The following is a 25,834-nucleotide window of genomic DNA, read 5'->3' on the forward strand; positions in this document are numbered from 1 at the left end:
TGGGCACATGGAGAGAATGAGTGAGGAAAGATTGACCAAGAGGATATATGTGTCGGAGGTGGAGGGAACGAGGAGAAGAGGGAGACCAAATTGGAGGTGGAAAGATGGAGTGAAAAAGATTTTGTGTGATCGGGGCCTGAACATGCAGGAGGGTGAAAGGAGGGCAAGGAATAGAGTGAATTGGAGCGATGTGGTATACCGGGGTTGACGTGCTGTCAGTGGATTGAATCAAGGCATGTGAAGCGTCTGGGGTAAACCATGGAAAGCTGTGTAGGTATGTATATTTGCGTGTGTGGACGTATGTATATACATGTGTATGGGGGGGGGTTGGGCCATTTCTTTCATCTGTTTCCTTGCGCTACCTCGCAAACGCGGGAGACAGCGACAAAGTATAATAAAAAAAATATAAATATATATATATATATATATATATATATATATATATATATATATATATATATATATATATATATCATATGCCTTCTCCAGATCCATAAATGCTACATACAAATCCATTTGCTTTTCTAAGTATTTCTCACATACATTCTTCAAAGCAAACACCTGATCCACACATCCTCTACCACTTCTGAAACCGCACTGCTCTTCCCCAATCTGATGCTCTGTACATGCCTTCACCCTCTCAATCAATACCCTCCCATATAATTTACCAGGAATACTCAACAAACTTATACCTCTGTAATTTGAGCACTCACTCTTATCCCCTTTGCCTTTGTACAATGGCACTATGCACGCATTCCGCCAATCCTCAGGCACCTCACCATGAGTCATACATACATTAAATAACCTTACCAACCAGTCAACAATACAGTCACCCCCTTTTTTAATAAATTCCACTGCAATACCATCCAAACCTGCTGCCTTGCCGGCTTTCATCTTCCGCAAAGCTTTTACTACCTCTTCTCTGTTTACCAAATTATTTTCCCTAACCCTCTCACTTTGCACACCACCTCGACCAAAACACCCTATATCTGCATATGATAGAGTTGATAGAGATGCTTTGTGGAAGGTATTAAGAATATATGGTGTGGGAGGCAAGTTGTTAGAAGCAGTGAAAAGTTTTTATCGAGGATGTAAGGCATGTGTACGTGTAGGAAGAGAGGAAAGTGATTGGTTCTCAGTGAATGTAGGTTTGCGGCAGGGGTGTGTGATGTCTCCATGGTTGTTTAATTTGTTTATGGATGGGGTTGTTAGGGAGGTAAATGCAAGAGTCCTGGAAAGAGGGGCAAGTATGAAGTCTGTTGGGGATGAGAGAGCTTGGGAAGTGAGTCAGTTGTTGTTCGCTGATGATACAGCGCTGGTGGCTGATTCATGTGAGAAACTGCAGAAGCTGGTGACTGAGTTTGGTAAAGTGTGTGGAAGAAGAAAGTTAAGAGTAAATGTGAATAAGAGCAAGGTTATTAGGTACAGTAGGGTTGAGGGTCAAGTCAATTGGGAGGTGAGTTTGAATGGAGAAAAACTGGAGGAAGTGAAGTGTTTTAGATATCTGGGAGTGGATCTGTCAGCGGATGGAACCATGGAAGCGGAAGTGGATCATAGGGTGGGGGAGGGGGCGAAAATTTTGGGAGCCTTGAAAAATGTGTGGAAGTCGAGAACATTATCTCGGAAAGCAAAAATGGGTATGTTTGAAGGAATAGTGGTTCCAACAATGTTGTATGGTTGCGAGGTGTGGGCTATGGATAGAGTTGTGCGCAGGAGGATGGATGTGCTGGAAATGAGATGTTTGAGGACAATGTGTGGTGTGAGGTGGTTTGATCGAGTAAGTAACGTAAGGGTAAGAGAGATGTGTGGAAATAAAAAGAGCGTGGTTGAGAGAGCAGAAGAGGGTGTTTTGAAATGGTTTGGGCACATGGAGAGAATGAGTGAGGAAAGATTGACCAAGAGGATATATGTGTCGGAGGTGGAGGGAACGAGGAGAAGAGGGAGACCAAATTGGAGGTGGAAAGATGGAGTGAAAAAGATTTTGTGTGATCGGGGCCTGAACATGCAGGAGGGTGAAAGGAGGGCAAGGAATAGAGTGAATTGGAGCGATGTGGTATACCGGGGTTGACGTGCTGTCAGTGGATTGAATCAAGGCATGTGAAGCGTCTGGGGTAAACCATGGAAAGCTGTGTAGGTAAGTATATTTGCGTGTGTGGATGTGTGTATGTACATGTGTATGGGGGGGGGGACCATTTCTTTCGTCTGTTTCCTTGCGCTACCTCGCAAACGCGGGAGACAGCGACAAAGTATAAAAAAAAAAAAAAAAATATATATATATATATATATATATATATATATATATATATATATATATATATATATATAAGGAGGTGGAAAGATGGAGTGAAAAAGATTTTGAGTGATCGGGGCCTAAACGTGCAGGAGGGTGAAAGGTGTGCAAGGAATAGAGTGAATTGGATTGATGTGGTATACCGGGGTCGACGTGCTGTCATTGGATTGAATCAGGGCATGTGAAGCGTCTGGGGTAAACCATGGAAAGTTGTGTGGGGCCTGGATGTGGAAAGGCAGCTGTGGTTTTGGGCATTATTGCATGACAGCTAGAGACTGAGTGTGAACGAATGGGGCCTTTGTTGTCTTTTCCTAGCGCTACCTCGCACGCATGTGGGGGGAGGGGGATGTTATTCCATGTGTGGCGAGGTGGCGATGGGAATGAATAAAGGCAGACAGTGTGAATTGTGTGCATGTGTATGTATGTATATGTCTGTGTGTGTATATATATATGTGTACATTGAGATGTATGGGTATGTATATTTGCGTGTGTGGACCTGTATGTATATACGTGTATGTGGGTGGGTTGGGCCATTTCTTTCGTCTGTTTCCTTGCGCTACCTCGCAAACGTGGGAGACAGCGACAAAGCAAAATAATAATAATGAAAATATGTGGTATGTGGTACAAACTACTGAAAGCAGAGAAGTTTTTATGAAGAGTGTAGGGTATGTGTGCAAATAGAAATAGAGGAGAGTGAATGGTTCCAGGTGAAGTTTGGTCTGCAGCTGGGATGCTTGATGTTACCATGTCCATTTAACTTGTTTTTGGTTGGGCTGGTGTGAGATAAATGCAGGGGTCTTGCAGAGAGGGATGAGTATGCACTTCACTTACTCTAAATTTTCTTTCAAACTCACACCCCAACTGACCTGTCCCTCAATCCAGGCTAAGCTTAACGACCTTGCTTTTCATATTTACTCTCAACTTCCTCCTTTCAAACATTCTTCTAAGCTCAGTCACCAACTTCTGCAATTTCTCACTGGAATCTGCTGCCAGTACTGTATCATCAGCATACAACTAACTCTCTTCCTAGGCCCTCTCATCCCTCGCAGGCTGCATATTTGCCCCTTTCTCCAAGGCTTTTCCATTTATCTTCCTCATCACCCCATCCATAAACAAATTGAACAACCATGGTGACATAACACACCCCAGCCACAGACCAGCCTTTACTTGGAATCATTTACATATGGAGAGAACAAGATGTGGGAGACCAAATTGGAGGTGGAAAGATGGAGTGAAAAAGATTTTGAGCGATCTGGGCCTGAACATACAGGAGGATGAGATGCGTGCAAGAAATAAAGTGAATTGGAATGATGTGGTATACTGGGATCAACGTGCTCTCAATGGACAGAACCAGGGCATGTGAAGCGTGTGGGGTAAACCATGGAAAGGTGTATGGGGCTTTTCCATGGTTTACCACAGATGCTTCACATGCCCTGGTTCAATCCATTGCCAGCACGTCAACCCCGGTATATCACATCATTCCAATTCACTCAATTTCTTGCACGCCTTTCACCCTCCAATTTGGTCTCCCGCTTCTCCTTCTTCCCTCCACCTCTGACACATACATCCTCTTTGTCAATCTTTCCTCACTCATTCTCTCCACATGTCCAAAACATTTCAACACACCTTCTTCCGCTCTCTCAACCACACTTTTTATTACCACACATCTCTCTTCCCCTTTCATTACTTACTTGATCAAACCACTTCACACCACATATTGTCTGCAAACATTTCATTTCCAACACACCTACCCTCCTCTGCATAACCCTAGCCCATGCCTTGCAACCATATAACATTGTTGGAACCATTATTCCTTCAAACATACCCATTTTTGCTCTCCAAGATAACGTTCTCGCCTGCCACACATTCTTCAATGCTCCCAGAATCTTCGTTCCCTCCCCCACCCTGTGACTCACTTCCGCTTCCGTGGTTCCATCTGCTGCTAAGTCCACTCCTGGTTATCTAAAACACTACACTGCCTCCAGTTTTTCTCCATTCAAATTTACCTCCCAATTAACTTGTCCCTCAACCCTACTGAACCTTATAACTTTGGTCTTATTCACATTTACTCTCAATTTTCTTCTTTCACACACTTTACCAGACTCAGTCACCAACTTCTGCAGCTTCTCACTTAAATCAACCATCAGCGCTGTATCATCAGTGAACAACAATTGACTCACTTCCCAAGCCCTCTTATCCAGGACAGACTGCACACTTGCCCCTCTCTCCATAACTCTTGCATTCACATCCCAACTACCCCATCCATAAACAAATCAAACAACCATGGAGACATCACACACCCCTGCTGCAAATTGACATTCACTGGGACCAGTCGCTTTCCTCTCTTAACATTTGTAGACATGCCTTACATCCTTGATAAAAACTTTTCACTGCTTCTAGCAACTTACCTCGTACACCATATACTCTTAAAACCTTCCACAAAGCATCTCTATCCACCCTATCATATGCCTTCTCCAGATCCATAAATGCTACATACAAATCAATCTGTTTTTCTAAGTATTTCTCACATACATTCTTCAAAGCAAACACCTGATCCACACATCCTCTACCACTTCTGAAACCACACTGCTCTTCCCCAGTCTGATGCTCTGTACATGCCTTTACCCTCTCAATCGATACTATCCCATATAATTTCCCAGGAATACTCAACAAACTTATGCCTCTGTAATTTGAACACTCACATTCATTCTCTTTGCCTTTGTACATTGGCACTATGCATGCATTCTGCCATTCCTCAGGCACTTCACCATGATCAATACATACATTGAATATCCGTACCAACCAACCAACAACACAGTCTCTCCTTTTTTTTTTTTATAAATTCCACTGCAATACCATCCAAACACACCGCTTTGCCAGCTTTCATCTTCCGCAAAGCTTTCACTACCTCTTCTCTGTTCACCAAACCATTTTCCCTGACCCCCTCACTTCGCACACCACTCTGATCAAAACACCCTATATCTGCCACTCTATCATCAAATACATTCAACAAACCTTCAAAATATTCACTCCATCTCCTTCTAACTTCTTCACTACTTGTTCTTACCTCTCCATTTACCCCTTTCATGGATGTTCCCATTTGTTCTCTTGTCTTACGCACTTTATTAACTTCCTTCCAATACATCTTTTAATTTAATGATACTATCTCACCCTATCCCTGGAGTTAGGGGAGCAAGAATACTTCCCACGCATTCCTCATGTGTTGTAGAAGGTGACTAAAGGGGACATGAGCAGGGGGCTAGAAACCCTCCCCTCCTTGTATTTTAACTTTCTAAAAGGGGAAACAGAAGGAGTCATGCAGGGAGTGCTCCTCCTCCTTGAAGGCTCAGATTGGGGTGTCTAAATGTGTGTGGATGTAACCAAGATGAGAAAAAAGGAGATAGGTAGTATGTTTCAGGATAGGAACCTGATGTTCTGGCTCTGAGTGAAACAAAGCTCAAGGGTAAAGGGGAAGAGTGGTTTGGGAATGTCTTGGGAGTAAAGTCAGGGGTTGGTGACAGGACAAGAGCAAGGGAAGGAGTAGCACTACTCCTGAAACAGTTGTTGTGGGAGTATGTGATAGAGTGTAAGAGAGTAAACTCTAGATTGATATGGGTAAAACTGAAAGTGGATGGAGAGAGATGGGTGATTATTGGTGCCTATGCACCTGGGCATGAGAAGAAAGATCATGAGAGGCAAGTGTTTTGGGAGCAGCTGAGTGAGTGTGTTAGTAGTTTTGATGCACGAGACCGGGTCATAGTGATGGGTGATTTGAATACAAAGGTGAGTTATATGGCAGTTGAGGGAGTAATTGGTGTACATGGGGTGTTCAGTGTTGTAAATGGAAATGGTGAAGAGCTTGTAGATTTGTGTGCTGAAAAAGGATTGGTGATTGGGAAAACCTGGTTTAAAAAGAGAGATATAAATAAGTTTACGTATGTAACTAAGAGAGACTTTTGGATGTTAATGTGCTGAGAGGTGCAACTGGAGGGATGTCTGATCATTATCTTGTGGAGGCAAAGGTGAAGATTTGTAGAGGTTTTCAGAAAAGAAGCGGGAATGTTGAGGTGAAGAGAGTGGCTTGCGCGAAAAATGCTAATGGCATGAGAAGCGTTGGAGGTGGGCAGATTAGAAAGGGTAGTGAGTGGTGTGATGAAGTAAGATTATTAGTGAAAGAGATGAGAGAGACATTTGGACAATTTTTGCCGGGAAATAATGCAAATGACTAGGAGATGTATAAAAGAAAGAGGCAGGAGGTCAAGAGAAAGTTGCAAGAGGTGAAAAAAGCGGGCAAATGAGAGTTGGGGTGAGAGAGCACATTAGATTTTAGGGAGACTAAAAAGATTTTTTGGAAGGAGGTAAATAAAATGCGTAAGACAAGAGAACAAATGGGAACATCAGTGAAGGGGGCTAATGGAGAGGTGATAATAAGTAGTGGTGATGTGAGGAGGAGATGGAGTGAGTATTTTGAAGGCTTGTTGAATGTGTTTGAGGATAGAGCGGCAGACATAGGGTGTTTTGGTCGAGGTGGTGTGCAAAGTGAGAGGGTTAGGGAGAATGATTTGGTAAACAGAAAGGAGGTAGTAAAAGCTTTGCGGAAGATGAAAGCCGGCAAGGCAGAGGGTTTGGTTGGTATTGCAGTGGAATTCATTAAAAAAAGGGGGTGACTGTGTTGTTGACTGGTTGGTAAGGTTATTTAATGTATGTATGACTCATGGTGAGGTGCCTGAGGATTGGCGAAATGCTTGCATAGTGCCATTGTACAAAGGCAAAGTGGATAAAGATGAGTGTTCAAATTACAGAGGTATAAGTTTGATGAGTATTCCTGGGAAATTATATGGGAGGGTATTGAATGAGAGGGTGAAGGCATGTACAGAGCATCAAATTGGGGAAGAGCAGTGTGGCTTCAGAAGTGGTAGAGGATGTGTGGATCAGGTGTTTGCTTTGAAGAATGTATTTGAGAAATACTTAGAAAAGCAAGTGGATTTGTATGTAGCATGTATGGATCTGGAAAGGGCATATGATAGAGATGCTCTGTGGAAGGTATTGAAAATATATGGCGTGGGAGGCAGGTTGTTAGAAGCAGTGAAAAGTTTTTATCGAGGATGTAAGGCATGTGTACATGTAGGAAGAGAGGAAAGTGAATTGGTTCTCAGTGAATGTCGGTTTGTGGCAGGGGTGCATGACGTCTCCATGGTTGTTTAATTTGTTTATGGATGGGGTTGTTAGGGAGGTGAATGCAAGGGTTTTGGAGAGAGTGGCAAGTATGCAGTCTGTTGTGGACAAGAGAGCTTGAGAAGTGAGTTAGTTGTTGTTCTCTGATGATACAGCGCTGGTGGCTGATTCATGTGAGAAACTGCAGAAGCTGGTGAATGAGTTTGGTAAAGTGTGTGAAAGAAGAAAGCTGAGAGTAAATGTGAATAAGAGCAAGGTTATTAGGTACAGAAGGGTTGAGAGATAAGTCAATTGGGAGTTAAGTTTGAATGGAGAAAAACTGGAGGAAATGAAGTATTTTAGGTATCTGGGAGTGGATTTGATAGCGGATGGAACCATGGAAGCGGAAGTGAGTCATAGGGTAGGGGAGGGGGCGAAAGTTCTGGGAGCGTTGAAAAATGTGTGGATGGCAAGAACATTATCTCGTAAAGCAAAAATGGGTATGTTTGAAGGAATGGTGGTTCCGACAATGTTATATGGTTGCGAGGCGTGAGCTATGGATAGAGTTGTGCTGAGGAGGGTGGATGTGCTGGAAATGAGATGTTTGAGGACAATATGTGGTGTGAGGTGGTTTTACCGAGTAAGTAATGAAAGGGTAAGAGAGATGTGTGGTAATAAAAAGAGTGTGGTTGAGAGAGCAGAAGAGGGTGTTTTGAAATGGTTTGGTCACATGGAGAGAATGAGTGAGGAAAGATTGACAAAGAGGATATATGTATCAGAGGTGGAGGGAACGAGAAGTGGGAGACCAAATTGGAAGTGGAAGGATGGAGTGAAAAAGATTTTGAGCGATTGGGGCCTGAACATGCAGGAGGGCGAAAGGCGTGCAAGGACTAGAGTGAATTGGAATGATGTGGTATACCGGGGTTGACATGCTGTCAATGGATTGAACCAGGGCATATGAAGCGGCTGAGGTGAACCAGGAAAGTTTTGTGTGGCCTGGATGTGGAAAGGGAGCTGTGGTTTTGGTGCATTATACATGACAGCTAAAGACTGAGTGTGAACGAATGTGGCCTTTGTTGTCTTTTCCTAGTGCTACCTTGCTCACATGCGGGGGGAGGGGGTAGTCATATGTGTGGCGGGGTGGCGATGGGAATGAATAAGGGCAGACAGTGTGAATTATGTACATGTGTATATATGTATATGTCTGTGTGTGTGTATATATATGTATACGTTGAGATGTATAGGTATGTATATGTGCATGTGTGGACGTGTATGTATATACATGTGTATGTGGGTGGGTTGGGCCACTCTTTTGTCTGTTTCCTTGCACTACCTTGCTAACATGGGAGACAGCGACAAAGTATGATAATAATAATAATCTCACCCCGACTCTCATTTGTCCTCTTTTCATTTGTCCTCTTTTTCACCTTTTGCAACCCTCTTTTGATCCCTTGCCACTTTCTTTTATACATCTCCCAGTCATTTGCACTACTTCCCTGCAGAAATAGTCCAAACGCCTCTTTCTTCTCTTTCTTTAACAATCTTACTTCTTTGTCCCACCATTCACTACATTTTCTAATCTGCCCACCTCCCACCTTTCTCATGCCACATGCATCTCCATCTCTTGTGTAAGCCATCAATGCATCCCTAAATACATCCCATTCCTCCCCCACTCCACTTACATCATTTGCTCTCACCTTTTGCCATTCTGCACTCAATCTCTCCCTGTACTCCCTCACACAAGTCACCTATCCAAGCTCACTTACTCTCACCACTCTCTTCTTCCCAACATTCTCTCTTCTTTTCTGAAAACATCTACAAATCTTCACCTTCATCTCCTTAATAGTAATGATAATGATGATGATAATGAAAAGAGAACAAAATTCAGATTAATTGAATGAATTAGAAACACATTTTCATATATTACCATAAGAAGATTCACACCATATGAATACTAAACAAAATCTTATGTACTTTTCAAAGTTACCTTTCAACTTCTTGATTAGAACCACCCTTAAAAGCCAAATGATGGAATCTTTGAATGCTTTTGTTTTATGTTTGGGTCAGATTCTAATTCTTTCCATTCACATTTACAGGAAGTCATAAATTTTGTCAGACTACGACTTTCCCAAGGAATGGAACCTGAGGATGTTTGTGAAGACCTTATGACAAGGTGCCTGGCCCCTGACTGTCAGATGGGTGGTTTAGGGTGTGACAACATGACTGTTGTTCTTATCTGCCTTGTTCATTCAGGATCTTGGCGTGAGGTATAGTTGTGTTTTTTGTGTTAGATATTTAACCCACGGATGGTGGCCAACTATGATGTTTACTTGAGGATGGCAGCCAGAATTATGTTTCAGCTCGTTTTATTTTTTTCACATACTAGGGAATCTTTAGACCTGACTCTCTGTGTAATGGTTAATGACTGGGAAAATAAGGTAATATAGAGTTTTTCAGTAGCACTTAATTATACAATCAGCCATCATAAATTAGTCTGTTATTTTCCTAAAGTGAGTCAGATTTTAACCCTTTGACTACAGCAACTTTAGGTGTTTAGTGTGCCCTTAGTATGGTAATATTCAATAAATATGAGAAAATATTTTGTTAATGGTTTTGTCGTACTGTTAGAAGTTTTTTTGGGAAAAAGTGTATATGTCAGTTTATATATGCCAGAAGTTGCTTTCTGACTCATCAATCTGCTGTTTACTATGCCTACAATTTTTAGAAGCCTCTTAAAGTGTATGGCCCACTCACAGTCAACTGTTGGAAGCACATCAGCAGTCAGTGGGTTAAAGGAAAATTGCAGTAGGGTGAATTAACCATTTTTTGTTTTCTTCCCAAGGTTTCCCAAAACTACAAAACTTTTTTATTATCAATAGGTACATAAAAGATATAAAAAGCATTTTGTTCTTACAAAGTAACAAATAACAATCCTTTTTTTCATACTGATCGCCATTTCCTGTATAAGCAAAGTAGTACCACCTTGATCATTCCTGTTTAAGGAAAAACATTATTTACCATGTTAGCCAATCTTAAGTATGCTGAGACATTCAAAATTTTTTCATCTGTGTAACTTGGTGCACAAATAACAATCAGAAGTATTATTTTTCTTATTTTTTGTTAGCAGAGATGGCACAGGCAACTGAATACCCTCATCAAGGATATATGTATCAGAGGTGGAGAGAACAAGGAGAAGCGGGAGACCAAATTGGAGGGGGAAGGATGGAGTTGAAAGATTTTGTGCGACCAGGGCCTGAACATACAGGAGGGTGAGAGGCATGCAAAGAGTAGAGTGAACTGGAACTATGTGGTATACTGGTGTGGACATGCTGTCAGTGGACTGAACCAAGTGCATGCAAAGCATCTGGGGTAAACCATGGAAAGGTCTGTAGGCCTGGATGTGGATAGGGAGCTGTGTTTTTGGTGCATTACACATGACAGCTAGAGACTGAGTGTGAATGAATGGGCCCTTTTTGTCTATTCCTGGCACTGCCTTGCTGAAGCAGAGAATAGCGATGCTATTTTACCTGTGGAGCGGGGTAGTGACAGGAATAGATGAAGGCGAGCAAGTATGAATATGTACATGTTTATATATGTAATGTATGTGTATGTACAGGTACACCACCAATTTTCCGGCAACTGATGGTTCGGCCCCTCCTTTAGTCCGAACAGAATTAAGTGAGGGAACTTGAAATTGCCACGGCCACCAGACTGGTTTACTGGGCGGCCATAAATGGCTTTGTGTGTAGGGCGTGCTTATTTACATTCTTTACACTGCACTTGTTGGTGGTGATATTGCAATTTTGTGAGATTCTTAGCTTATTTTGTTTAGATTTAATCCTAGCTATGGCTTCTAAGACATACGAGAGTGTCATCCATGGTGTCAGACGTAAACACCAGTCCTTATCAATCCAAGATAAAGTAGAACTGTTAAAAAAGATGGACCGTGGTGTTTCAGTGTGTAAGCTGTGTGACACCTACAGTATTGGTTCATCAGCTGTTTATAATACAAAGAAGCAAAGGGAGAAAATATTGAAATTCTCTGCAGACAGTGATTCCAAGAAGCAAATGATGATTAGAAAAACTATGAAAGATGGTAAGAGTACTGAGCACGATCAAGTGATGATGGAATGGTTTCGACAGCGTTGGAGTGATAGAGTGGACTTGTCAGGTAGCATGATAATGGACCAGGCTTAGTTGTTCCATAAAGAACTTAAATTACAACATGAGCATGACTATAGTGAAGAATGGCTTTAAGGATTCAAGAAGCGCTATGGAATTTCCCTAAATAAAGTGTGTGGAGAAAAGAGAAAAGTGGTCTGCAAACCACGAAGGAGCTGCTGAGTATGTGGACGAATTTGCGAAACTCCTAGCTGATGAGCACCTCAGTCCTGAGCAGGTGTATAATGCAGATGAAACCGCATTATTCTAGTGATGTACACCTAGGAAAACACTAACAACAGAAGGTAAAGAAGACCTCACAGGATTCAAACAGTATCTGGACAGACTTACCATCTTAGGGTGCTCAAACATTTAATATTTGTTTAATTGAATTTCTAGCAGTCCATGATATACTTAAGACACATGGGAGATGTATAATTAGTGGGTTAGAGGTGTCTTGATGAATTGTTATTACATGACCGTGGTTGGTCTGGCAAAATGGTTAATCCAGTAAGGCGTTGGAACCAAGAGTGTCCGAAAGTGATAATAATATTTAATGTGCTGAGAGGGGCAACTGGAGGAATGTCTAATCATTATCTTGTGGAGGCAAAGGTGAAGATTTGTAGAGGTTTCAAAAAAGAAGAGAGAATGTTGGGGTGAAGAGAATGGTGAGAGTAAGTGAGCTTGGAAAGGAGACTTGTGTGAGGAAGTATCAGGAGAGATTGAGTGCAGAATGGAAAAAGGTGATAGCAGATGACGTAAGGAGAGTAGGGGAGGAATGGGATGTATTTAGGGAAGCAGTGTTGGCTTGGGCAAAAGATGCCTGTGGCATGAGAAAGGTGGGAGGTAAGCAGATTAGAAAGGGTAGTGAGTGGTGGGATGAGGAAGTAAGATTATCAGTGAAAGAGAAGAGAAAGGCATTTGGACGATTTTTGCAGGTAAGTAGTGCAAATGACTGGGAGATGTATAAAAGAAAGAGGCAGGAGGTCAAGAGAAAGGTGCAAGAGGTGAAAAAGAGGGCAAATGAGAGTTGGGGTGAGAGAGTATCATTAGATTTTAGGGAGAATAAAAAGATGTTTTGGAAATAATGTGCATAAGACAAGAGAACAAATGGGAACATCGGTGAAGGGGCTAATGGGGAGGTAGCAACAAGTAGTGAAGTGAGGAGATGGAGTGAGTATTTTGAAGGTTTGATGAATGTGTTTGATGATAGAGTGGCAGATATAGGGTGTTTTGGTTGAGGTGGTGTGCGAAGTGAGAGGGTCAGGGAGAATGGTTTTGTAAACTGTGAAGAAGTAATGAAAGCTTTGCAGAAGATGAAAGCTGGCAAGACGTCGGGTTTGGATGGTATTACAATGGAATTTATTAAAAAAAGGGGGTGACTGTGTTGTTGATTGGTTGGTAAGGATATTCAATGTATGTATTGCTCATGGTGAAGTGCCTGAGGATTGGCGGAATGCATGCATAGTGCCATTGTTTAAAGGCAAAGGGGATAAAGGTGAGTGTTCAGATTACAGAGGTATAAGTTTGTTGAGTATTTCTGGGAAATTTTATGGGAGGGTATTGACTGAGAGGGTAAAGACATGTATAGAGCATCAGATTAGGGAAGAGCAGTGTGGTTTCAGAAGTGATATAGGATGTGTGGATCAGGTGTTTGCTTTGAAGAATGTATGTGAGAAATATTAGAAAAACAGATGGGTATGTATGTAGCATTTATGGAACTGGAGAAGGCATATGATAGAGTTGATAGAGATGCTCTGTGGAAGGTATTAAGAATATATGGTGGGAGGCAGTGAAAAGTTTCTATCAAGGATGTAAGGCATGTGTACGAGTAGGAAGAGAGGAAAGCGATTGGTTCCCAGTGAATGTCAGTTTGCGGCAAGGGTGCGTGATCTCTCCATGGTTGTTTAATTTGTTTATGGATGGGATTGTTAGGGAGGTGAATGCAAGGGTTTTGGAGAAGGGGGCAAGTATGCAGTCTGTTGTGGATGAGAGGGCTTGGGAAGTGAGTTAGTTGTTGTTAGCTGATGATACAGCGCTGGTGGCTGATTCGAGTGAGAAACTGGAGAAGCTGGTGACTGAGTTTCGTAAAGTGTGTGAAAGAAGGAAGCTGAGAGTAAATGTGAATAAGAGCAAGGTTATTAGGTTCAGTAGGGTTGAGGGACTAGTCAGTTGGGAGGTAAGTTTGAATGGAGAAAAACTGGAGGAAGTGAAGTGTTTTAGATATCTGGGAGTGGATTTGGCAGCAGATGGAACCATGTAAGCAGAAGTGAGTCACAGGGTGAGGGAGGGGGCGAAAATTCTGGGAGCCTTGAAGAATGTTTGGAAGTTGAGAACATTATCTCGGAAAGCAAAAATGGGTATGTTTGAAGGAATAGTGGTTCCAACAATGTTGTATGGTTGCGAGGCATGGGCTATGGGTAGAGTTGTGCGTAGGAGGGTGGATGTGCTGGAAATGAGATGTTTGAGGACAATATGTGTGTGAGGTGGTTTGATCGAGTAAGTAATGTAAGGGTAAGAGAGATGTGTGGAAATAAAAAAAGTGCAGTTGAGAGAGCAGAAGAGGGTGTTTTGAAATGGTTTGGTCACATGGAGAGAATGAGTGAGGAAAGATTGACCAAGAGGATATATGTGTCAGAGGTGGAGGGAACGAGGAGAAGTGGGAGACCAAATTGGAGGTGGAAAGATGGAGTGAAAAAGATTTTGAGCGATTGTGGCCTGAACATGCAGGAGGGTGAAAGGCGCGCAAGGAATAGAGTGAATTGGAACGATGCGGTATACCGGGGTGGACGTGCTGTCAATGGATTGAACCAGGGCATGTGAAGCATCTGGGGTAAACCAGGGAAAGTTCTGTGAGGCTTGGATGTGGAAAGGGAGCTATGGTTTCAGTGCATTATTACATGACAGCTAGAGACTGAGTGTGAACGAATGGGGCCTTTGTTGTCTTCTCCTAGCGCTACCTTGCACACATGAGGGGGGAGGGGGTTGGTATTCCATGTGTGGCGGGGTGGCGATGGGAATGAATAAAGGCAGACAGTATGAATTATGTACATGTGTATATATATGTATATGTCTGTCTGTGTATATATATGTGTACATTGAGATATATAGGTATGTATATTTGCGTGTGTGGACGTGTATGTATATACATGTGTATGTGGGTGGGTTGGGCCATTCTTTTGTCTGTTTCCTTGTGCTACCTCGCTAACACGGGAGACAGCAACAAAGCAAAATGAATAAATAAATAAATAAATGAAAACATACGTACATACAGTAACCCCTTGATTTAACAGACTAATCAGGGGGAGGGGGTGTCCAGTAATGCCGAAAGTCTGTTATATCGAATGTAATCTATGGGCTGTTTTTTGATACAATATACTGTATACATTTCTCAAGCTTTCTTTTACCTTGACTATCACTTGATGCCACTTTGATTTGTAAGAATTACAGAGTTATATGATGAATGAATTTACTATTCTCTGTATACAACCTGACCCCACAATAGATTGAGGCAAACTGAGACCAAAACAAAGCAAGTATACCCCATGCTACCAAAAACAAGTGCAATGTGAAATGCACATAGTGCAGCATTTGAAATTTTTCTTTTTAAATTATTACTGATTAGTGTGTCATTATGTGCCCATTTGGTTAAATCCACAATCCATTAAATTAGGGTCTGTTAAATCGAGCAGTTTTGGGAGTATGTGATAGAGTGTAAGAAAGTAAATTCTAGAGTGATGTGGGTAAAACTGAAAGTGGATGGAAAGAGGTGAGTGATTATTGGTGGCTATGCACTTGGTCATGAGAAGAAAGATGATGAGAGGCAAGTCTTGTGGGAGCAGCTGTGTGAGTGTATCAGCAGCTTTGATGCACGAGACTGGGTTTTAGTGATGGGTGATTTAAATGTGAAGGTGAGTAATGTGGCAGTTGAGGGTATACTTGGTGTACATGGGGTGCTCAGTGTTGTGAATGGAAATGGTGAAGAGCTTGTGGATTTGTGTGCTGAAAAAAAGACTGTTGATTGGGAATACCTGGTTTAAAAAGAGAGATATACATAAGTATATGTATGTGAGTAGGAGAGATGATTAAAGGGCATTATTGTATTACCTGTAATTGATAGGCATATAAAAGAGAGACTTTTGGATTTAATGTGCTGAGAGAGGCAACTAGAGAGATGTATGATCACTGTCTTGTAGAGGCGAAGGTGAAGATTTGTAGAGGTTTTCAAAAAAGAAGAGAGAATGTTGGGGAGAGGAGAGTGGTGAGAGTAAGTGAATTTGGAAAGGAGACTTGTGTGAGGAAGTACCGGGAGATATTGAGTGTAGAATGGCAAAAGGTGAGAGCAGATGACGTGAGGGGAATGGGTAAGGAATGAGATGTATTTAAGGAAGCACTGATGCCTTGTGCAAAAGATTCATGGCATGAGAAAGGTGGGAAGTGGGCAGATTAGAAAGGGTAATGAGTGGTGGGATGAAGAAGTAAGGTTGTTAGTGAAAGAAAAAAGAGAGACATTTAGATGATACCTGCAGAGAAGTAGTGCAGATGACTGGAAATGTATAAAAGAAAGCGGCAGGAAGTCAAGAGAAAGGTGCAAGCTTTGAAAAAGAGGGCAAATGAGAGTTGGGGTGAGATAGTATCATTAGATTTTAGGGACACTAAAAAGATGTTTTAGGAGGTAAATAATATGCATGAGACAAGAGAACAAATGGGAATGACAGTGCAGGGGACAAGTGGGGAGGTGATAACAGGTAGCAATGAAGTGAGGAGATAGGAGTGAGAATTTTGAAGGTTTCTTGAATGTGTTTGATGATATAGTGGCAGATATAGGGTCTTTTGATTGGGGTGTGTGTAGTGAGAGGGTCAGGGAGAATGGTTTGCTAAAAGAGAAGAGATAGTGATAGCTTTGCAGAAGATGAAATCTGGCAAGACAGTGGGTTTGGATGGTATTGCAGTGGAATTTATTAAAAAAGGGGGTGACAGTGTTGTTGATTGGTTGGTAAGAATATTCAGTGCATGTATGGACCATGGTGAGGTGCCTGAGGATTGGCAGAATACATACATATTGCCATTGTACAAAGGCAAAGGGGATAAAGGTGAGTGTTCAAACTACAAAGGCATAACTTTATTAGGTATTCCTGGGAAATTATATGGGAGGGTATTGAATGAGAGGGTGAAGGCATGTAAGAGCATCAGATTAGGGAAGAGCTGTGTGGTTTCCGAAGTGGTAGAGGATGTGTGGATCAGGTGTGTGCTTTGAAGAATGTGTGTGAGAAATACTTAGAAAAACAGTTGGATTTGTATGTAGCATTTATGGATCTGGAGAAGGCATATTGTAGGGTTGATAGAGATGGTTTGTGGAAGGTCTTAAGAGTATATGGTGTGGGAGGTAAGTTGCTAGAAGCAGTGAAAAGTTTTTGCCAAGGATGTAAGGTATGTGTACAAGTAGGAAGAGAGGAGAGTGATGGGTTCCCAGTGAATGTCGGTCTTCGGCATGGGTGTGTGATATCCCTTTGGTTGTGTAATTTGTGTATAGATGGGGTTGTTAGGGAGATAAATGCTAGAGTTTTGGAGAGAGGGGCAAGTATGCAATCTGTTGGGGATGAGAGGGCTTGATAAGTGTCAGTTGTTGTTCACATATGATACAGGCCTAGTGGCTGAGTCAAGTGGGAAACTGCAGAAGCTGGTGACTGAGTTTGGAAAAGTGTGTGAAAAGAAAAAGTTGAGAGTGAATGTGAATTTGTGCAAGGTTATTATATTAGGTTCAGTAGGATTAAGGGACAAGTTAATTGGGATGTAAATTTGAATGGAGAAAAACTAGAAAGTGAGGTGTTTTAGATATCTGGGAGTAGACTTAGCAGCAGATGGAACCTCAGAAGCGAAAGTGAGTCACAGGGTGGGGGAGGGCGCAAAGGTTTTGGAAGTGATGAATAATGTGTGGAAGGAGAGAACGTTATCTCATAGAGCAAAAATGGGTATGTGTGAAGGATTAGTAGTTCCAACAATGTTTTATGGTTGCGAGGCATGGGCTATAGATAGGATTGTATAGAGAAGGGTTGATGTGTTGGAAATGAAATGTTTGAAGACAACATATGGTGTGAGGTGGTTTGATTAAGTAATGAAAGAGTAAGAGAGATATGTGGAAATATAAAGTGTGTGGCTAAGAGAGCAGAAGAAGGTGTGTAGAAATATTTCAGGTTTAGACACATGGAAAGAATGAGTGAGAAAAGATCGACAAAGAGGATATATGTTTCAGAGGTGGAGGGAACAAGGAGAAGCAGGAGACCAAAATGGAGGTGGAAGGATGGAGTGAAAATTGTTTTGAGCGATCGGGGCCTGAACACACAGGAGGGTGAGAGCCATGCAAGGAATAGAGTGAATTGGAATGATGTGGTATACCAGGGTTGACATGCTGTCAGTGGATTGAACCAGGCCATGTGAAGTGTCTGGGGTAAACCATGGAAAGGTCTGTGGGGCTTGGATGTGGATAGGGTGCATTACACATGACAGCTAGAGACTGAGTGTGAGCAAATGTGGCGTTTTATGTCTTTATCGTGGCACTACCTCACTGAAGTGGGGGTAGCGATGCTATTTTCTGTGGGGTGAGGTAGTAAGAGGAATGGAAGAAGGCAAGCAAGTATGAATAGGTACTTGTGTATATATATGTATGTGTCTGTGAATGTGTATGTATATATGAACTGAGCCAGGGCATTTGAAGCGTCTGGGGTAAACCATGGAAAGTTTTGTGGGGCCTGGATGCGGAAAGGGAGCTGTGGTTTCGGTGCATTACACATGACAGCTAGAGACTAAGTGTGAACAAATGTGGCCTTTTGTCCTCTCCTAGCACTACCTCGTGAGGGGAAGGGGGGATGCTATTTCATGTGTGGCAGGGTGACGACGGGAATAAATAAAGGCAGCAAGTATGAATTATATACATGTGTGTATATGTATATGGGTTTTCAGAAAAGAAGAGTGAATGTTGGGGTGAAGAGGGTGGTGAGAGTAAGTGAGCTTGGGAAGGAGACTTGTGTGAGGAAGTACCAGGAGAGACTGAGTACAGAATGGAAAAAGGTGAGAACAATGAAAGTAAGGGGAGTGAGGGAGGAATGGGATGTATTTAGGGAATCAGTGATGGATTGCGCAAAAGATGCTTGTGGCATGAGAAGAGTGGGAGGTGGGTTGATTAGAAAGGGTAGTGAGTGGTGGGATGAAGAAGTAAGATTATTAGTGAAAGAGAAGAGAGAGGCATTTGGACGATTTTTGCAGGGAAAAAATGCAATTGAGTGGGAGATGTATAAAAGAAAGAGACAGGAGGTCAAGAGAAAGGTGCAAGAGGTGAAAAAGAGGGCAAATGAGAGTTGGGGTGAGAGAGTATCATTAAATTTTAGGGAAAATAAAAAGATGTTCTGGAAGGAGGTAAATAAAGTGCGTAAGACAAGGGAGCAATGGGAACTTCAGTGAAGGGCGCAAATGGGGAGGTGATAACAAGTAGTGGTGATGCGAGAAAGAGATGGAGTGAGTATTTTGAAGGTTTGTTGAATGTGTTTGATGATAGAGTGGCAGATATAGGGTGTTTTGGTTGAGGTGGTGTGCAAAGTGAGAGGGTTAGGGAAAATGATTTGGTAAACAGAGAAGAGGTAGGAAAAGCTTTGCAGAAGATGAAAGCCGGCAAGGCAGCAGGTTTGGATGGTATTGCAGTGGAATTTATTAAAAAAGGGGGTGACTGTATTATTAACTGGTTGGTAAGGTTATTTAATGTATGTATGACTCATGGTGAGGTGCCTGAGGATTGGTGGAATGCGTGCATAGTGCCATTTTACAAAGGCAAAGGGGATAAGAGTGAGTGCTCAAATTTCAGAGGTATAAGTTTGTTGAGTATTCCTGGTAAATTATATGGGAGGGTATTGATTGAGAGGGTGAAGGCATGTACAGAGCATCAGATTGGGGAAGAGCAGTGTGGTTTCAGAAGTGGTAGAGGATGTGTGGATTAGGTGTTTGCTTTGAAGAATGTATGTGAGAAATACTTAGAAAAGGAAATGGATTTGTATGTAGCATTTATGGATCTGGAGAAGGCATATGATAGAGTTGATAGAGATGCTCTGTGGAAGGTATTAAGAATATATGGTGTGGGAGGCAAGTTGTTAGAAGCAGTGAAAAGTTTTTATCGAGGATGTAAGGAATGTGTATGTGTAGGACGAGAGGAAAGTGATTGGTTCTCAGTGAATGTAGGTTTGCGGCAGGGGTGTGTGATGTCTCCATGGTTGTTTAATTTGTTTATGGATGGGGTTGTTAGGGAGGTGAATGCAAGAGTTTTGGAAAGAGGGGCAAGTATGAAGTCTGTTGTGGATGAGAGAGCTTGGGAAGTGAGTCAGTTGTTGTTCGCTGATGATACAGCGCTGGTGGCTGATTCATGTGAGAAACTGCAGAAGCTGGTGACTGAGTTTGGTAAAGTGTGTGAAAGAAGAAAGTTAAGAGTAAATGTGAATAAGAGCAAGGTTATTAGGTACAGTAGGGTTGAGGGTCAAGTCGATTGGAAGGTAAGTTTGAATGGAGAAAAACTGGAGGAAGTAAAGTGTTTTAGATATCTGGGAGTGGATCTGGCAGCGGATGGAACCATGGAAGCAGAATTGGATCATAGGGTGGGGGAGGGGGCGAAAATCCTGGGAGCCTTGAAGAATGTGTGGAAGTCGAGAACATTATCTCGGAAAGCAAAAATGGGTATGTTTGAAGGAATAGTGGTTCCAACAATTTTGTATGGTTGTGAGGCGTGGGCTATGGATAGAGTTGTGCGCAGGAGGGTGGATGTGCTGGAAATGAGATGTTTGAGGACAATGTGTGGTGTGAGGTGGTTTGATCGAGTAAGTAACGTAAGGGTAAGAGAGATGTGTGGAAATAAAAAGAGCGTGGTTGAGAGAGCAGAAGAGGGTGTTTTGAAATGGTTTGGGCACATGGAGAGAATGAGTGAGGAAAGATTGACCAAGAGGATATATGTGTCGGAGGTGGAGGGAACGAGGAAAATTGGGAGACCAAATTGGAGGTGGAAAGATGGAGTGAAAAAGATTTTGTGTGATCGGGGCCTGAACATGCAGGAGGGTGAAAGGAGGGCAAGGAATAGAGTGAATTGGATCGATGTGGTATACCGGGGTTGACGTGCTGTCAGTGGATTGAATCAGGGCATGTGAAGCATCTGGGGTAAACCATGGAAAGCTGTGTAGGTATGTATATTTGCGTGTGTGGACGTGTATGTATATACATGTGTATTGGGGTGGGTTGGGCCATTTCTTTCGTCTGTTTCCTTGCGCTACCTCGCAAACGCGGGAGACAGCGACAAAGAAAAAAAAAATATATATGTATATGTCTGTGTATGTATATATACACGTTAAAATGTATAGGTATATATTTGTGCGTGTATGGGTGTGTCTGTACATACATGTGTATGTGGGTGGGTTGGGCCATTCTTTCATCTGTGTCCTTGTGCTACCTCGCTAACGCGGGAGACAGCGACAAAGTATAATGGTAATATAAATAATATGATGATGATGATATATGTGTGTATATGTGCACATATGGGCATTTATGTATATGTATGTGTGTATGATTGGATGGGTCATCCTTGTCAGTTTCCTGGTGCTACTACTTTGCTGATGCAAGAAACAGCGATCAAGTATAATAATGAAATGATAATGATGATATATATGTATGTATATTTATTTATTCATTATTTGTTATTTCTACTCACACAGCATTTCTTTACAGTTGCAGGAGAAGTGTGCTCGGCCATCTTTATTGTTGGAAAACCAAAGCAATGATGAGGATAGTGAGTTGGACTTGCAGTGAATATTAGGGTAAACTATTAGACTTTTCATAAGCATATACATAGAAAAATGCATTCTTTCATAATTTATCAGTATATATATATATATATATATATATATATATATATATATATATATATATATATATATATATATATATTTGTATATATATTTGTGTGTGTATATATATATATATATATATATATATATATATATATATATATATATATATATATATATATATAAAAGTGCCATATGTGGGTTAATGGCCCATGGTGTCATGCAAGAGAAAAAGTACCTATACATCGCAAAAGGGAATTTTTTCAATAACTTCAGTATTTTCTTTTCTTATACACACACACACACACACTCACACTATATATATATATATATATATATATATATATATATATATATATATATAAATGGATTGAATCAGGGCATGTGAAGCATCTGGGGTAACCATAGAAAGTTCTGTGGGGCCTGGATGTGAAAAGGGAGCTGTGGTTTCAGGCATTATTGCATGACAGCTAGAGACTGAGTGTGAACGAATGGGGCCTTTGTTGTCTTTTCCTAGCGCTACCTCGCACACATGAGTGGGGAGGGGGATGTTATTCCATGTATGGCGAGGTGGCGATGGGAATGAATAAAGGCACAGTGTGAATTGTGTGCATGTGTATATATGTATATGTCTGTGTGTGTATATATATGTGTACATTGAGATGTCTGGGTATGTATATTTGCATGTGGGGACGTGTATGTATATACATGTGTATGGGGGTGGGTTGGGCCATTTCTTTTGTTTGTTTCCTTGCGCTACCTCACAAACACGGGAGACAGCGACAAAGCAAAATGATAATAATAATATATATATATATCCCTGGGGATAGGGGATTAAGAATACTTCCCACGTATTCCGTGTGTGTTGTAGAAGGTGACTAAAAGGGGAGGGAGCGGGGGGCTGAATGTCCTCCCCTCTCATTTTTTTTTTAATTTTCTAAAAGAAGGAACAGAGTGGGGCCAGGTGAGGATATTCCACAAAGGCCCAGTCCTCTGTTCTTAACGCTACCTCGCTTACGCGGGAAATGGTGAATAGTTTGAAAGAAAAAGATATATATGTCCTCTGTTCTTAACGCTACCTTGCTAACGTGGGAAGTGGCGAATAGTATGAAAGAATATATATATATATATATATATATATATATATATATATATATATATATATATATATGTATATATATATATATATATCCCTGGGGATAGGGGAGAAAGAATACTTCCCACATATTCCCTGAGTGTCGTAGAAGGCGACTAAAAGGGAAGGAGCGGGTGGCTGGAAATCCTCCCCTCTCTTGTTTTTTTTTAATTTTCCAAAAGAAGGAACAGAGAAGGGGCTCAGGTGAGGATATTCCCTCTAAGGCCCAGTTCTCTGTTCTTAATGCTACCTCGCTAATGCGGGAAATGGCAAATAGTATGGAAAAAAAAAAAATATATATATATATATATATATATATATATATATATATATATATATATATATATATATATATATATATATATTGCAGTGGAATTTATTAAAAAAGGGGGTGACTGTATTGTTGACTGCTTGGTAAGGTTATTTAATGTATGTATGACTCATGGTGAGGTGCCTGAGAATTGGCGGAATGCGTGCATAGTGCCATTGTACAAAAGCAAAGGGGATAAGAGTGAGTGCTCAAATTACAGAGGTATAAGTTTGTTGAGTATGCCTGGTAAATTATATGGGAGGGTATTGATTGAGAGGGTGAAGGCATGTACAGAGCATCAGATTGGTGAAGAGCAGTGTGGTTTCAGAAGTGGTAGAGGATGTGTGGATCAGGTGTTTGCTTTGAAGAATGTATGTGAGAAATACTTAGAAAAGGAAATGGATTTGTATGTAGCATTTATGGATCTGGAGAAGGCATATGATAGAGTTGATAGAGATGCTCTGTGGAAGGTATTAAGAATATATGGCGTGGGAGGCAAGTTGTTAGAAGCAGTGAAAAGTTTTTATCGAGGATGTAAGGCATGTGTACGTGTAGGAAGAGAGGAAAGTGATTGGTTCTCAGTGAATGTAGGTTTGCGGCAGAGGTGTGTGATGTCTCCATGGTTGTTTAATTTGTTTATGGATGGGGTTGTTAGGGAGGGGGAATGCAAGAGTTTTGGGGAAAGGAGGGGCAAGTATGAAATCCCGTTTTGGGGGTGAGAGAGCCTTTTGGGGAAATGGGGTCAGTTGTTTTTTGCGATGTACAGCGCTGGTGGCTGATTCATGTGAGAAAAGGGAGGGGGCTGGTGGACTGGTTTTGGGAAAGTGTGTGAAAGAAGAAAGTTAAGAGTAAATTTTGAATAAGAAACAAGGTTAAATTTGGTACAGTAGGGTTGAGGGGCAAGTCAATTGGGGGGTAAGTTTGAATGGAGAAAAACTGGGGGAAGTAAAATGTTTTAGATATCTGGGGGTGGAAACTGGAGCGGGTGGAACCATGGAAAGGGGGAAAAAGGTTTATAGGGTGGGGGAGGGGGGGGGGAAAATCCTGGGAGCCTTGAAGAATGTGTGGAAGTCGAGAATATTATCTCGGGAAAGCAAAATTTGGGGATGTTTGAAGGAAAGTGGTTTCCCAAAAAAAAATGTTGGGAGGGGTTTCGAGGCGTTTGGGGTATGTTTTTAAAATTTTTTTCCCCGGTTTTTTGGGGGGGTTAGGGAAAAACTGTTTTGGTGCATTAACTGACAGCTAGGGGGACTAGTGTAAAACAAATGTGGCCTTTTGCCCTCCCCTAGCACTACCCGTGGGGGAAAGGGGGGGATGCTATTTCATGTGTGGCAGGGTGCGACGGGAATAAATGGGGGGGGGGGCTGCAAGAATGAATTATATACAGGTGTTAATTTGTATATGGGTTTTCAGAAAAGAAGATGAATGTTGGGGTGAAGAGGGTGGTGAGGTAAGTGAGTTGGGAAGGAGCTTGTGTGAGGAAGTCCCGGAGGCTGAGTAAGATGGAAAAAGGTGAGAACAATGAAAGTAAGGGGAGTGAGGGAGGAATGGGATGTTTTTTGGGGAAATCAGTGATGGATTGCGCAAAAGATGCTTGTGGCATGAGAAGGTGGGAGGTGGGTTGATTAGAAAGGGTAGTGAGTGGTGGGATGAAGAAGTAAGATTATTAGTGAAAGAGAAGAGAGAGGCATTTGGACGATTTTTGCAGGGAAAAAATGCAATTGAGTGGGAGATGTATAAAAGAAAGAGACAGGAGGTCAAGAGAAAGGTGCAAGAGGTGAAAAAGAGGGCAAATGAGAGTTGGGGTGAGAGAGTATCATTAAATTTTAGGGAAAATAAAAAGATGTTCTGGAAGGAGGTAAATAAAGTGCGTAAGACAAGGGAGCAATGGGAACTTCAGTGAAGGGCGCAAATGGGGAGGTGATAACAAGTAGTGGTGATGCGAGAAAGAGATGGAGTGAGTATTTTGAAGGTTTATTGAATGTGTTTGATGATAGAGTGGCAGATATAGGGTGTTTTGGTTGAGGTGGTGTGCAAAGTGAGAGGGTTAGGGAAAATGATTTGGTAAACAGAGAAGAGGTAGGAAAAGCTTTGCAGAAGATGAAAGCCGGCAAGGCAGCAGGTTTGGATGGTATTGCAGTGGAATTTATTAAAAAAGGGGGTGACTGTATTATTAACTGGTTGGTAAGGTTATTTAATGTATGTATGACTCATGGTGAGGTGCCTGAGGATTGGTGGAATGCGTGCATAGTGCCATTGTACAAAGGCAAAGGGGATAAGAGTGAGTGCTCAAATTTCAGAGGTATAAGTTTGTTGAGTATTCCTGGTAAATTATATGGGAGGGTATTGATTGAGAGGGTGAAGGCATGTACAGAGCATCAGATTGGGGAAGAGCAGTGTGGTTTCAGAAGTGGTAGAGGATGTGTGGATTAGGTGTTTGCTTTGAAGAATGTATGTGAGAAATACTTAGAAAAGGAAATGGATTTGTATGTAGCATTTATGGATCTGGAGAAGGCATATGATAGAGTTGATAGAGATGCTCTGTGGAAGGTATTAAGAATATATGGTGTGGGAGGCAAGTTGTTAGAAGCAGTGAAAAGTTTTTATCGAGGATGTAAGGAATGTGTACGTGTAGGACGAGAGGAAAGTGATTAGTTCTCAGTGAATGTAGGTTTGCGGCAGGGGTGTGTGATGTCTCCATGGTTGTTTAATTTGTTTATGGATGGGGTTGTTAGGGAGGTGAATGCAAGAGTTTTGGAAAGAGGGGCAAGTATGAAGTCTGTTGTGGATGAGAGAGCTTGGGAAGTGAGTCAGTTGTTGTTCGCTGATGATACAGCGCTGGTGGCTGATTCATGTGAGAAACTGCAGAAGCTGGTGACTGAGTTTGGTAAAGTGTGTGAAAGAAGAAAGTT

General features: G+C 41.7%; 1 protein-coding gene across 2 annotated transcripts in view; it reads left to right on the forward strand.

Moving 5' to 3' along the window:
• LOC139751593 (probable protein phosphatase 2C T23F11.1) overlaps positions 1-21,516 on the forward strand; it is a 185,199-nt gene extending 163,683 nt beyond the window's left edge. For both annotated transcript variants that reach the window (XM_071667194.1, XM_071667195.1), the window contains exons 7-8: positions 9,541-9,711; positions 21,359-21,516. In XM_071667194.1, coding sequence (XP_071523295.1) covers positions 9,541-9,711; positions 21,359-21,439 — 252 coding nt within the window. In that variant the 3' untranslated portion in view covers positions 21,440-21,516. The remainder of the gene's footprint in view (positions 1-9,540; positions 9,712-21,358) is intronic.
• Positions 21,517-25,834: the final 4,318 nt, after the last annotated feature.

The sequence above is a fragment of the Panulirus ornatus genome, chromosome 11 (assembly GCF_036320965.1).
Source record: "Panulirus ornatus isolate Po-2019 chromosome 11, ASM3632096v1, whole genome shotgun sequence".
NCBI classification, from domain to species: Eukaryota; Metazoa; Arthropoda; class Malacostraca; order Decapoda; family Palinuridae; genus Panulirus; species Panulirus ornatus.